The following is a 14,460-nucleotide window of genomic DNA, read 5'->3' as shown; positions in this document are numbered from 1 at the left end:
TCTAAATTGGAGAAAGGCCACTTTTGATGGTATCTGAAATGATCTGGCAAGTGTGGATTGGGACAGGCTGTTTCCTGGCAAAGGTGTATTTGATAAGTGGCAGGTCTTCAAATGTGAAATGTTGAGGGTGCAAACCTTGTATGTGCCTGTTGGAATAAAAGGTAAACACAACGAGTGTGAGGAACCTTTGGTTTTCAAAAGACTTTGAGGCCTGGTTAAAAGATAAAAGGAGGTGTGTCGCAGGTAGGAACAACTGAGGTGCTTATCAAATACAAGAGAACACTTAAGAAATTGAGAGGCTAAGAGAAGGCATGAGGTTGCTCTAGCAGACAAGGTGAAGGATTTCTACAGATATGTTAAGACCATAAGACAGAAGCAGAATTGGCCATTTGGCCCATTGTCTGCTCCCTCATTTCATCATGGCTGATCCAATTTTCCTCTCAACCCCAGTCTCCTGCCTTCACCCCCCCCATATATGTCATGCCCTGACCAATCAAGAATCTATCAACCCCGCCTTAAATATACATAAAGACTTGGCCTCCACAGCTGCCTATGGTTAAGAATTCCACAGATTCACCACTCTCTGACAAAAGAAATTCCTCTACCCCTCCATTCTAAAAAGACTCCCTCCATTCTGAGGTGGCGTCCTCTGGTCTTAGACTCTCTCATCATAGGAAACGTCCTCTGCACATCCGCACTATCAAGCCCTTTCTCCATTCAATAATCGAGGTCATCCCTCAATCTAGTTAATACAGGCCTAGAGCCATCAGACTCTCTTCATATGACAAGCCATTCAATCCTGTTACCATTTTCATGAACCTCCTTTCAACCCTGTCCAGTTTCAGCACGTACTTTCTAAGATAATGGGCCCAAAGCTGCTCACAATACTCCAAGTGAAGGCGCGCCAGGGTTTTATAAAGTCCCCACATTACATCCTTGCTTTTATATCTAGTCATCTTCAATCAATGCCACCATCGCATTTGCCTTCCTCACCACAGATTCAACCTGTAATTTAATCTTTAGGGAATCCCACACAATGACTCCCAAGATTTTTGTATTTTCTCTCCATTTAGGTAATAGTCGACCCTTTCATTTCTTCCACCAAAGTTCATGAACAAACACCTCTTGACACTGTTTTCCATCTGTCCTTCTGAAGCCTATCTACTTCCTCAAAACTACCTGGCCCTCCACCTATCTTCATATCATCTGCAACCTTTGCAACAAAGCCATCAATTCCATCATCCAAATCATTGATTTATAACACAAAAAGAATCGGTCCCAACACAGAATTGAATTGACTTTATTATTTACATCCTTCATATATTAAATGTCATGGCTAAATGTGCAATGTGCAATTTATAGTAATTTGTAATAAATAGTATGTATAATAGTCTATATAACAGAGAAATACAATTGTGTCAGTGTGAGTTAATCAGTCTGATGGCCTGGTGGAAGAAGCTGTCCTGGAGCCTGTTGGTCCTGGCTTTTATGCTGCGGTACCGCTTCCCGGATGGTAGCAAATGGAACAGTTTGTGGTTGGGGTGTATCCAGGAAGTTGTCTTAAATCAATGTGTAGACAGTCCAATGAGAGGAGGGGCTGTATTGGACTTGATGTTGGGTAATGAGCCTGACCTTCTAATGTGAGGGAACAATAACCACAACTCCTGAACTTTCAGGATAGCTACAGATAAGGATAGGTGTGGTCCTTGCGGGGGAGTTTTAAATTGGAGTAGGGCAAACTACGAGGGCGTTAGGCAGGAACTGAGAAGCATTAATTGGGAAGAGCTTGTCTCTGGCAAGTTCAGGAAGGACAGGGATGGAAAGATAAGAGAACCTTGCACGTCTGGAGAGATGATGAATTTAGTCAAGAAGGAAAAGGAAAACTCTGTAAAGTTCTGGAAGTTCAGATCAAATGGAGCACATGAGGAGTTTAGAGAAGCCAGAACAGAACTAAAGAAGGGAATTAGGAAAGCCAGGAGCGGCCAAGAAAAGTCCTCGGCAAGTCGGATTAGAATCCCAAGAGATTCTAATCAAGAACAAGAGAATAACAAGGGAGAGGGTGGGACTACTCACGGATAAAAGGGCTGGGCGACATTTACTTGGATTCAGAGAATGTGAGTGAGGTACTTAATGAGAACCTTGTTTCAGTATTTACCAGGGAAAAGGATATGGAGGACCAGGAGATCAGTGCTGATGGTATAAATACATTTAGAGGTCAAGGAGGAGGAAGTGTTGAGCCTTCTATGGATTATTAGGGAGAATAAGCCCCCAGGGCCTGATGGGATTTACCCCAAGTTATTGAAGCGGGCAAGAGACAAGATTGCTGGGCCCTTGGTCAGTATCTTGGTGTCCTCTCTAGCCATAGTCGAGGTCCCAGAAGAGTGGTGAGTGGTTAAAGTTGTACCTCTATTTTAGAACGGGACAAGGAAAAATCCTGGGAATCGTAGACCTGTGAGTTTCATGTCAGTTGTAAGGAAATGGCTGAAGAAACATCTTAGGGAGAGAATATATGAGCATTTGGAAACCCATGGCTTAATTAGAGAGAGACGGCATGGCTTTGTGCAGGGCAGGTTGTGCCATACCAACTTTATTTGAGGTTTTGACAAGAGGTGACGAGAGCGCGAGGAGGGTAGGGCAGTGGATGTAGCCGACATGTATTTTAAAAAGGCGTTTGACATGGGAGTCGAATCCAGAATGCATGGGGTTCTCAGAGAATTGGCCACTCGGATTCAGAACTGGCTTGCACATAAGAGGACGGAGGGCAGTGGTTGAAAGGACTTGCAGTATTGGAGCTGGAGGTCTGTAATTAGTGATGGGACCTCTGCTGTCTGTGATGATATCAAAACGGGGGGAGTTGTGGATAGTGAGGAAGACCGGCAAAGAACACAGCGTGATATAGGCCAGTTGCAGGTATGGGCAGAGAAATGGCAGATGGACTTTCATCCAGGTAAATCCAGTGTTGCACCTCGGTAGGGCAAATGCAAGGAGACGGTACACTGTTAAGGGAAAGATCCTTAAAAGTGTTGCTGAGCAGAGAGATCTTGGGACCCTGGTTCATAGCTCCCCGAACGGTCGATAAGAAGGCTTACGGGATGTTTGCTTTAGGAAGGGTGTCGAGGCTTTGGAGAGATTCACCAGGATGCTGCCTGGTTCAGAGGGCGTGCGCGATCACTGGATAAACTGGGGTGGTTTTCTCTGGAGCGTCAGAGGCTGAGGGGAGATCTGATAGAGGTTTACAAGACTATGTGAGGCATAAATAGAATGAACAGAGAGCACCTGTTTCCCAGGGTTGAAATGCCTAATACCAGAGGACATGCATTGAAGGTGAGAGGGTGTAGGTTCAAGGGGGATGTGAGGGGTAAGTTTTTTTCTCAGCGTTGTGGATGCCTGGAATGTGCTGCCTGGTGTGGAGGTAGAGGCAAATGCATTAGAGGCCTTTAAGAGACATTTGGATCGGCACATGGATGTGAGGAAGATGGAGGGATATGGACACGGTGTAGGTAGGAGGGATTCGTGTTTCGTTGTTTTGGATTTGCTTTTTAGCTGTTTCAGCACCATGTTGTGGGCCAAATGGCCTGTTTCTGTGCCATACTCTTCTGTTTCTATGTAGATGGGCTGGAAGGCCAGTTTCTCTGCTCTACTTGTCTATGACTCTATGCACTGATTGTGGAGGAGGTGTTGTTGCCAATGGGAAGTGACTGGGGTCTGCAAGTGAGGAAAACCAGGATCAAATTGCACAAGAATGTATTCAGACCCAGGCCTTGGAGTTTATTGTTTAGTTTTAAGGGGATGATGATATTGAATGCTGAGGTGTAATCGATAAAGAACATCCTGATGTATGCATCTTTGCTGTCCAGATTTTCCTGGGTTGAGTGAAGAGCCAATGAAATGGCATCTGCTGTGGACCTGTTCCTCTTGTCCTGACCATTCCTCCTGCCATGAGGAACAGGCGAAGCAGGAGGAACAGGCAGGGCTGAGCGGGATAGAAAGGGAAAAAGAAACAGATGAGCAGGGGATTGTTGACCATTCGTCAACGGAACTATGTTTCAAAATTTACTACACAGCTTTTAATTAATCAAAGCTCGCTCTTAATCATTTCTGCACAAACAGCAACGTAACTATATTGACTCCAGGCCAACAACTAAGAACATGATTTCTAATTTCAGCCATGAAGATGGTAGAGTTTGTCATCGAAACGTCGGTTAAATTCGATACCCGTACCCAGCCAGAACCCCGAGAAGAGTTTATTCTCAGATACACCGGGAAAGCTCTAGATCCTTTTTCATGAATTCTCTTTGTAGCACTACTCACTCAGACCACTTTTCCAATTTATTACATCGAAATAGGGGTTCTCCATTGGCCAGACAATCAATCCTTTCTTCTTCCAGACCCTGGCCTGGGGGCTCGTCCTCATGACAGTGAATCTTCAAAGTTATTGCTGCTTTGCACATGGAGCTCCAGTTTTTATACTCATTCAAATGTTGCATTTCAGTGTAATCTATGGGTCTATGGGTCATCTGACTGACCATTGGATGTGGTCCAATCTATGGGTCTTTGGGTCATCTGACTGACCATTGGATGTAGTCCAATCTATGGGTCTTTGGGTCATCTGACTGACCATTGGATGTAGTCCAATCTATGGGTCTTTGGGTCATCTGACTGACCATTGGATGTGGTCCAATCTATGGGTCTATGGGTCATCTGACTGACCATTGGATGTGGTCCAATCTATGGGTCTATGGGTCATCTGACTGACCATTGGATGTAGTGCAGTCTATGGGTCATCTGACTGACCATTGGATGTGGTCCAATCTATCGGTCATCTGACTGACCATTGGATGTGGTCCAATCTATGGGTCTATGGGTCATCTGACTGACCATTGGATGTGGTCCAATCTATGGGTCTATGGGTCATCTGACTGACCATTGGATGTGGTCCAATCTATGGGTCTATGGGTCATCTGACTGACCATTGGATGTGGTCCAATCTATGGGTCTATGGGTCATCTGACTGACCATTGGATGTAGTGCAGTCTATGGGTCACCTGACTGACCATTGGATGTGGTCCAATCTATCGGTCATCTGACTGACCATTGGACGTGGTCCAATCTATGGGTCTATGGGTCATCTGACTGACCATTGGATGTGGTCCAATCTATGGGTCTATGGGTCATCTGACTGACCATTGGATGTGGTCCAATCTATGGGTCTATCGGTCATCTGACTGACCATTGGATGTGGTCCAGTCTATGGGTCTATGGGTCATCTGACTGACCATTGGACGTGGTCCAATCTATGGGTCTATGGGTCATCTGACTGACCATTGGACGTGGTCCAATCTATGGGTCTATGGGTCATCTGACTGACCACTGGATGTGGTCCAATCTATGGGTCTATCGGTCATCTGACTGAACATTGGACGTGGTCCAATCTATGGGTCTATGGGTCATCTGACTGACCATTGGACGTGGTCCAATCTATGGGTCTATGGGTCATCTGACTGACCATTGGATGTGGTCCAATCTATGGGTCTATCGGTCATCTGACTGACCATTGGACGTGGTCCAATCTATGGGTCTATGGGTCATCTGACTGACCATTGGACGTGGTCCAAGGGCTGCACAACTTTATGCCTCAGGAAACTTCTTCTGTTCCCTTTGATTGTGGTTCAAACCAGTTCACTCAGACACTAGGCTGAGATAATGAGATTACTTCTTTAAACCTGCATTGTACACAATACACAGCTTATCTGTAAATTATCTCAGATTCAATAAAAATTCCTTGTGTCCATATTCCGTTGCTCTGATTAGATTATCCCAGAAGAAGGATCAATTCATCAACCGGTCCACAAGATGGAGGTTACAGAGCAGCATCACAAAATGGCAGTCTCCATATCCTTCGAGAGCATGGCAAGAGCAAAGACAATCAGTTTGTCTGCTTCCACTGACCTTGAAACTCTTGAGTTTGACATTTTCTTCCATAATTTAATTCCTCCATGGCCAACGAGAACAGGCGGACAGGATAATTTTGCCAGTCTGAGGGACAGGAAGAGAGCTGCCTCGTGTCAGGGACCTGGTTGTTAAATCCTTGTGACAAACAGTGCCCAAGGAAGGGGACATCAGTAGCTTGTGGAAAACCAGGCCAGGACACCGGGACAGAGGGAGGAACCCAGCCCCAGCATCACCACTGGGAATCCAGACTCACTGTGTGTCACTGAGACTGATCTGTGCAGGCCAGGCTGTGACCTTGAGCAAGAGTGGCTGAGAAAATATCCCCGGTGAATTACAGGAGAGATACCAACCGGCTGGGAAATGATCCCCGGTGAATTACGGGAGAGATACTAACCGGCTGGGAAATGATCCCCGGTGAATTACGGGAGAGATACCAACCGGCTGGGAAATTATCCCCGGTGAATTACGGGAGAGATACCAACCGGCTGGGAAATGATCCCCGGTGAATTACAGGAGAGATACCAACCGGCTGGGAAGCGATCCCCGGTGAATTACGGGAGAGATACCAACCGGCTGGGAAATGATCCCCGGTGAATTACAGGGGAGATACCAACCGGCTGGGAAATGATCCCCGGTGAATTACAGGAGAGATACCAACCGGCTGGGAAATGATCCCCGGTGAATTACGGGAGAGATACCAACCGGCTGGGAAACGATCCCCGGTGAATTACGGGAGAGATACCAACCGGCTGGGAAATGATCCCCGGTGAATTACGGGAGAGATACCAACCGGCTGGGAAATGATCCCCGGTGAATTACGGGAGAGATACCAACCGGCTGGGAAATGATCCCCGGTGAATTACGGGAGAGATATCAACCGGCTGGGAAATGATCCCCGGTGAATTACGGGAGAGATACCAACCGGCTGGGAAATGATCCCCGGTGAATTACGGGAGAGATACCAACCGGCTGGGAAATGATCCCCGGTGAATTACGGGAGAGATACCAACCGGCTGGGAAATGATCCCCGGTGAATTACGGGAGAGATACCAACCGGCTGGGAAATGATCCCCGGTGAATTACGGGAGAGATACCAACCGGCTGGGAAATGATCCCCGGTGAATTACGGGAGAGATACCAACCGGCTGGGAAATGATCCCCGGTGAATTACGGGAGAGATACGAACCGGCTGGGAAATGATCCCCCGTGAATTACGGGAGAGATACCAACCGGCTGGGAAATGATCCCCGGTGAATTACGGGAGAGATACGAACCGGCTGGGAAATGATCCCCGGTGAATTACGGGAGAGATACCAACCGGCTGGGAAATGATCCCCGGTGAATTACGGGAGAGATACCAACCGGCTGGGAAATGATCCCCGGTGAATTATGGGAGAGATACCAACCGGCTGGGAAATGATCCCCAGTGAATTACGGGAGAGATATACCTGGTACAAGGTCAGAACAAGATAGATTATGAGATTGTGGTGGTGAAAATTCTGCATTTGCCGCTCCTCTTAGATGTCTGCTAAAAGCCCTTTGTAGCACTTGACTTCCTGTCAAGTCTGTTAACACTTCACGTCTGTAGAGCAATGTTCTTATAGGAACGGCAATTAGATTAGTTTTCAACCGCAGCCTAGAGCTTCTGCTTCAAGGCTAGGCGTCGCCTGTTCAGTTAAAACCACAGACTTGACATAACATAAGATATAATCACCTCTCTGCATGACAAGCTATCTGTCTCTCCATCGTGAGGGTTGGCTTTCCGTGATCATCACCACAATAAAGGTTCCTGCTGCGAACTGAGCACAGGGAGTCTCTGTGTCTTTATTTCAAGTAAAGTGTTAACTCTGCTACAACAGAGATCAAGAGTCCATTTTTCCATACAAGGGAACCAGTCTACAGCCTACACAAAGTACACAGCTTTTGTATGTATTGATCAATCTGCAGCCTGGTAGAACATACTTTCGGGCATTTTTAACCTGCACAGTGGGAGGGGAGAGAAGAGATATTCCTCAGTGGGTGGGGTTTTTGGTTACACTGGCTGCATTACTGAGACAGGGACAAGTGTGGACAGAGAGGCTGGCTTCTGTAACGTACTGAGTTGTAAGCAGATGAGGTTTACCCGGGAGCTGCCTGGATTAGAGGGTATGAGCTGTGTTGACCTGTGTTGTATGCTCTCGAGAGTCAGAGGCTGAGGGGAGTTCTGATAGGGGAATAGGTGGGATATTTTCCCCATGGCAAAGATGTCAAAGACTAGTGTAAAATCCTCTACTTGCCCCTCACATTGCCTCTAAACCCCCCCTCTAACCGTAGCATGCTTTTAAGCCTGGGGGGCAGTTTAAAGGCAATATAAAGGGCAAGCACACGATTTTATGGAGAGGGTGCAGAGGAGATGGAGAGCTATGGAAAGGGTGCAGAGGAGATGGAGAGCTATGGAAAGGGTGCAGAGGAGATTTACTAGGATGTTGCCTGGTTTGGAGAACAAGTCATATGAAGCAAGGATAACAGAGCTGGGACTTTTCTCTTTGGAGCATAGAAGAATGAGAGGAGACTTGATAGAGGTCTACAAGATTGTCAGAGGCATGGATAAAGTGAATAGTCAGTACCTGTTTCCCAGGGCACCAATAGCAAACACCAGAGGGCATATGTACAAAATTAAGGGAGGGAAGTTTAGGGGAGACCTCAGGGGTAAGTTTTTTACACAGAGGGTTGTGAGTGCCTGGAATGACTTGCCAGGGATGGTGGTGGAGGCTAAAACATTAGGAGTATTTAAGAGCCTCTTGGACAGGCACATGGATGAAAGAAAAATAGAGGGTTATGGGGTAGTGTGGGTTTAGTACTTTTTTTAAGGATTATATGGGTCAGCACAACATGGAGGGCTGAAGGGCCTGTACTGTGCCGTAGTGTTCTATGGTTCTATGGTTCAATGGTTTACACAGATTTGTAGGTGCCTGGGATGGGTTACCGGGGGCAGGCAGTCTGATGGAGTTCAAGGGGCTTTTAATTGGAGGGACTGGAGGGATTATGGATCATTCACCTTTAGTACAAGATCAACGCAATGCTGTGAGCCAAATGACCAGTCCAGTGCCGTCCTGTTCTATGTTCTGTGTCAGGGGTGTCAAACTCAAATACACAGTGTGCCAAAATTTAAAAATCGGTACAAGTCGAGGGCCGGACTGGCTCAGCGTTTATTGCAAAACTTATTGAAATGAATTTATTACACATATTAACCTGGAACTAACAAAGCTTAGGTTATTGCCTACAAAAACAACATTGAACATTAAATAAATAAAAAATCAGTTGCATTTATTTCTTATGGCTTTATCTGCAGCTTTTCCGGAGTAATTTCTAATGAAAACATTTTTCCACAGGCCACTACTGTGGAAATCACTACTGTGATTCACACTAGTCTAAGCCAGATACTTGGCATCTCATCTTGGATGCAAGTTCATCAATGTTTGGAGTCAGGCTCTGAGCTGAGGAAATCCTCAGAATTGAGTGAAGGTGTTCATCAGAAAGACGACTCCTGTGTGATGTTTTGTTTATCTTCATCAAAGAGAACAGTTGGTCACACAGATATGTGCTGCCAAACATAGAGAGCATTTGAGCAGCTTGGGTACGCAGCTGGGGCATTGTGTCGGGAATGAAACGTAGAAACTGTGCAGCGCCCATCGAGTCATACTTTGCCTCGAGTGTGTCACTACATTGGAGTTCAGTCAGCTCCATTTGTATGTTGGTTGGTGCGCTTTCCACGTCAGCTGCAAATGGATTACTGAGCAGTTCAAACCTGCTTTTTTGGGCTTCAAAGTCGGCAAATCGCCGTGTGAAGTGGGCACCAAGTATGCTAAGTTTTTCAGCAAACTTTGCACGTGGGAACACTGCGGTAGAAACCTGCTCTTTCATAGTTTGGCAACACGGAAAATGGCTCAAGTTTTCTTGCTGCATCTGCGTCTCCCACAGGCGCAGCTTGGTTTTAAAAGCCCTCACTGCAGCGTACATGTCTGTGATCACATGACCCCGCCCCTGAAGCTGCAGGTTGAGCGCATTGAGATGGCTCGAGATGTCACACAGAAACGCCATTTCACAAAGCAACTTTTTATCCCGGAGCTCTGTTGTGTCTTTCCCTTTGCTTTCCATGAACTGACAGATCTCCTCACGCAACTCGAAACATCTTTTCAGCACTTTTCCTTGGCTTAACCATCGCACCTCTGTGTGATAGGGCAAATCATTATATTCTGAGCCCAACTCCTCCAGAAACGACTTGAACTCGCGGTGATTCAAACCTTTGGCTCTTATGAAGTTAACTGCTCGTGTTATGGTGCTCATTATATGTTCCATTTTCAAGGCTTTGCCACACAACGATTCCTGGTGTATGATGCAGTGATAAGTTGTCAGCTCACCTGCGCCATTTTCCTCCCGCATCTTCATAGGCGCATCGATTACTGGGGCCAGCTTTAATAGTAATTAGATATTATCTCGCGGGCCAAAGATAATTCCACCGCGGGCCGGATTTGGCCCGCGGGCCTTGAGTTTGACACATATGTTCTGTGTGATGGATGGTGCTCCAGGACTTGTTCAAGGCGTTACCACGGAAACAGGAGTAGGCCGTTCGGCCCCTCCAGGCTGTCCCACCACGGCTAATCTTCCCCTGGACTCGCCTCATCCTCTGTGCCAGTTGCCCCAAGCCCTCAGTTCAGAGTATTATCAGAATTCATGCATGTCTCCACATACAACCCTGAGATTCCTTTTCCTGCAGGCAGACTTAGCAAATCTATAGAACAGTAACTGTAAACAGGATCAATGAACAACAGACTGTGGAAATGTAAATATAAACAAATAGCAATAAATAACGAGTGTGAAATAACCTGACATGAAAGCGTAACCAGTTAAAGAGTCCTTGAAGTGAGACCATCGGTGTGGGAACACCAGAAGTAGAATGGGTGTAATTTTCTGCTTTGTTTAAGAGCCTGGTGGTTGAGGGGTAGTAACTGTTCTTGGACCTGGTGGTGCGAGTCCTGAGGCTCTTGTACCTTCTTCCTGATGGCAGCAGTGAGAAGAGAGCACGGCCTGGGTGGTGAGGATCTCTGATGATGGATACTGCTTTTCTATGGATTTTGCTTCTCAAACCCATTCTTCCTCTCCTCCTCATTAACTCTGACACCCTTTCTAATCGACTCTGCTTTAAACAGACCCAATGACTTGGCCTCCACAACCACCTCTGGCAATTCTTGCCAACAGTAAAGTCCCTCACAGGAGGTTTCAGCTTCATACTCAGCTCTGACCTTCCCTTCTTACTTCCTGCAGCATGAAACGTGGAAAGATTGGAATCGCAGTAGTGCTGCTGCTTCTCGTACTGTCACTAGGCCTGTACTTCGGCCTGAGGAAAAAGAAGCCATCGGTCCACTCCTATCGGAGAGTAGCTGTCGCCGCAGATGCAGCAAAATGCTCGGAGATTGGCAGGTGAGTCTCCACCAGAGCCTGTTGTGATTCTAACATCTGACGTTTCTAGATAATATCATGGGAGCAGAGCGATACAACCCGGACACACGTCACTGATTATATAATGGGAGTAGGGAACACAATTCGGCCACATGTCACTGATTATATGATGGGAGTAGGGAACACAATCCGGCCACACGTCACTGATTATATGATGGGAGTAGGGAACACAATCCGGCCACACGTCACGGATTATATAATGGGAGTAGGGAACACAATCCAGCCTAACGTCACTGATTATATAATGGGAGTAGGGAACACAATCCAGCCTAACGTCACTGATTATATAATGGGAGTAGGGAACACAATCCGGTCACACGTCACTGATTATATAATGGGAGTAGGGAACACAATCTTGCCACACGTCACTGATTATATAATGGCAGTAGGGAACACAATCCGGCCACACGTCACTGATTATATAATGGGAGTAGGGAACACAATCCGGCCTAACGTCACTGATTATATAATGGGAGTAGGGAACACAATCCAGCCTAACGTCACTGATTATATAATGGGAGTAGGGAACACAATCCGGCCACACGTCACTGATTATATAATGGGAGTAGGGAACACAATCCGGTCACACTTCACTGATTATATAATGGGAGAAGGGAACACAATCCAGCCTAACGTCACTGATTATATAATGGGAGTAGGGAACACAATCCGGCCTAACGTCACTGATTATATAATGGGAGTAGGGAATACAATCCAGCCTAACGTCACTGATTATATAATGGGAGTAGGGAACACAATCCAGCCTAACGTCACTGATTATATAATGGGAGTAGGGAACACAATCCAGCCTAACGTCGCTGATTATATAATGGGAGTAGGGAACACAATCCGGCCACACGTCACTGATTATATAATGGGAGTCGGGAACACAATCCGGCCACACGTCACTGATTATATAATGGGAGTAGGGAACACAATCCGGTCACACGTCACTGATTATATAATCGGAGTACGGAACACAATCCGGCCACACGTCACTGATTATATAATGGGAGTAGGGAACACAATCCGGCCACACGTCACTGATTATATAATGGGAGTCGGGAACACAATCCGGCCACACGTCACTGATTATATAATGGGAGTAGGGAACACAATCCGGTCACACGTCACTGATTATATAATGGGAGTAGGGAACACAATCCGGCCACACGTCACGGATTATATAATGGGCGTAGGGAACACAATCCGGCCACATGTCACAGATTATATAATGGGAGTAGGGAACACAATCCAGCCTAACGTCACTGATTATATAATGGGAGTCGGGAACACAATCCGGCCACACGTCACTGATTATATAATGGGAGTAGGGAACACAATCCGTCCACACGTCACTGATTATATAATGGGAGTAAGGAACACAATCCAGCCACACGTCACTGATTATATAATGGGAGTAGGGAACACAATCTTGCCACACGTCACTGATTATATAATGGGAGTAGGGAACACAATCCCGCCACACGTCACTGATTATGTAATGGGAGTAGGGAACACAATCCGGTCACACGTCACGGATTATATAATGGGAGTAGGGAACACAATCCCGCCACACGTCACTGATTATATAATGGGAGTAGGGAACACAATCCGGCCACACGTCACGGATTATATAATGGGAGTAGGGAACAGAATCCGGCCACACGTCACTGATTATATAATGGGAGTAGGGAACACAATCAGGCCACACGTCACTGATTATATAATGGGAGTCGGGAACACAATCCCGCCACACGTCACTGATTATGTAATGGGAGTAGGGAACACAATCTTGCCACACGTCACTGATTATATAATGGGAGTAGGGAACGCAATCCAGCCACACGTCACTGATTATATAATGGGAGTAGGGAACACAATCTTGCCACACGTCACTGATTATATAATGGGAGTAGGGAACACAATCCCGCCACACGTCACTGATTATGTAATGGGAGTAGGGAACACAATCCGGTCACACGTCACGGATTATATAATGGGAGTAGGGAACACAATCCCGCCACACGTCACTGATTATATAATGGGAGTAGGGAACACAATCCGGTCACACTTCACTGATTATATAATGGGAGTAGGGAACACAATCCAGCCTAAAGTCACTGATTATATAATGGGAGTAGGGAACACAATCCGGCCTAACGTCACTGATTATATAATGGGAGTAGGGAATACAATCCAGCCTAACGTCACTGATTATATAATGGGAGTAGGGAACACAATCCAGCCTAACGTCACTGATTATATAATGGGAGTAGGGAACACAATCCAGCCTAACGTCGCTGATTATATAATGGGAGTAGGGAACACAATCCGGCCACACGTCACTGATTATATAATGGGAGTCGGGAACACAATCCGGCCACACGTCACTGATTATATAATGGGAGTAGGGAACACAATCCGGTCACACGTCACTGATTATATAATCGGAGTAGGGAACACAATCCGGCCACACGTCACTGATTATATAATGGGAGTAGGGAACACAATCCGGCCACACGTCACTGATTATATAATGGGAGTCGGGAACACAATCCCGCCACACGTCACTGATTATATAATGGGAGTAGGGAACACAATCCGGTCACACGTCACTGATTATATAATGGGAGTAGGGAACACAATCCGGCCACACGTCACGGATTATATAATGGGCGTAGGGAACACAATCCGGCCACATGTCACAGATTATATAATGGGAGTAGGGAACACAATCCAGCCTAACGTCACTGATTATATAATGGGAGTCGGGAACACAATCCGGCCACACGTCACTGATTATATAATGGGAGTAGGGAACACAATCCGTCCACACGTCACTGATTATATAATGGGAGTAGGGAACACAATCCAGCCACACGTCACTGATTATATAATGGGAGTAGGGAACACAATCTTGCCACACGTCACTGATTATATAATGGGAGTAGGGAACACAATCCCGCCACACGTCACTGATTATGTAATGGGAGTAGGGAACACAAT

At 46.3% G+C, this 14,460-nt stretch overlaps 1 protein-coding gene across 1 annotated transcript in view; it reads left to right on the top strand.

The window, feature by feature from the left end:
* LOC140733778 (glutathione hydrolase 1 proenzyme-like) overlaps positions 1-14,460 on the top strand; it is a 277,967-nt gene that overhangs the window by 11,634 nt on the left and 251,873 nt on the right. Inside the window, exon 2 of the mRNA XM_073057535.1 lies at positions 11,257-11,412. Coding sequence (XP_072913636.1) covers positions 11,258-11,412 — 155 coding nt within the window. The 5' untranslated portion in view covers position 11,257. The remainder of the gene's footprint in view (positions 1-11,256; positions 11,413-14,460) is intronic.

Source organism: Hemitrygon akajei, chromosome 9 (assembly GCF_048418815.1).
Source record: "Hemitrygon akajei chromosome 9, sHemAka1.3, whole genome shotgun sequence".
NCBI classification, from domain to species: domain Eukaryota; kingdom Metazoa; phylum Chordata; class Chondrichthyes; order Myliobatiformes; family Dasyatidae; genus Hemitrygon; species Hemitrygon akajei.
This window is presented reverse-complemented; position numbering and strand designations above follow the sequence as displayed.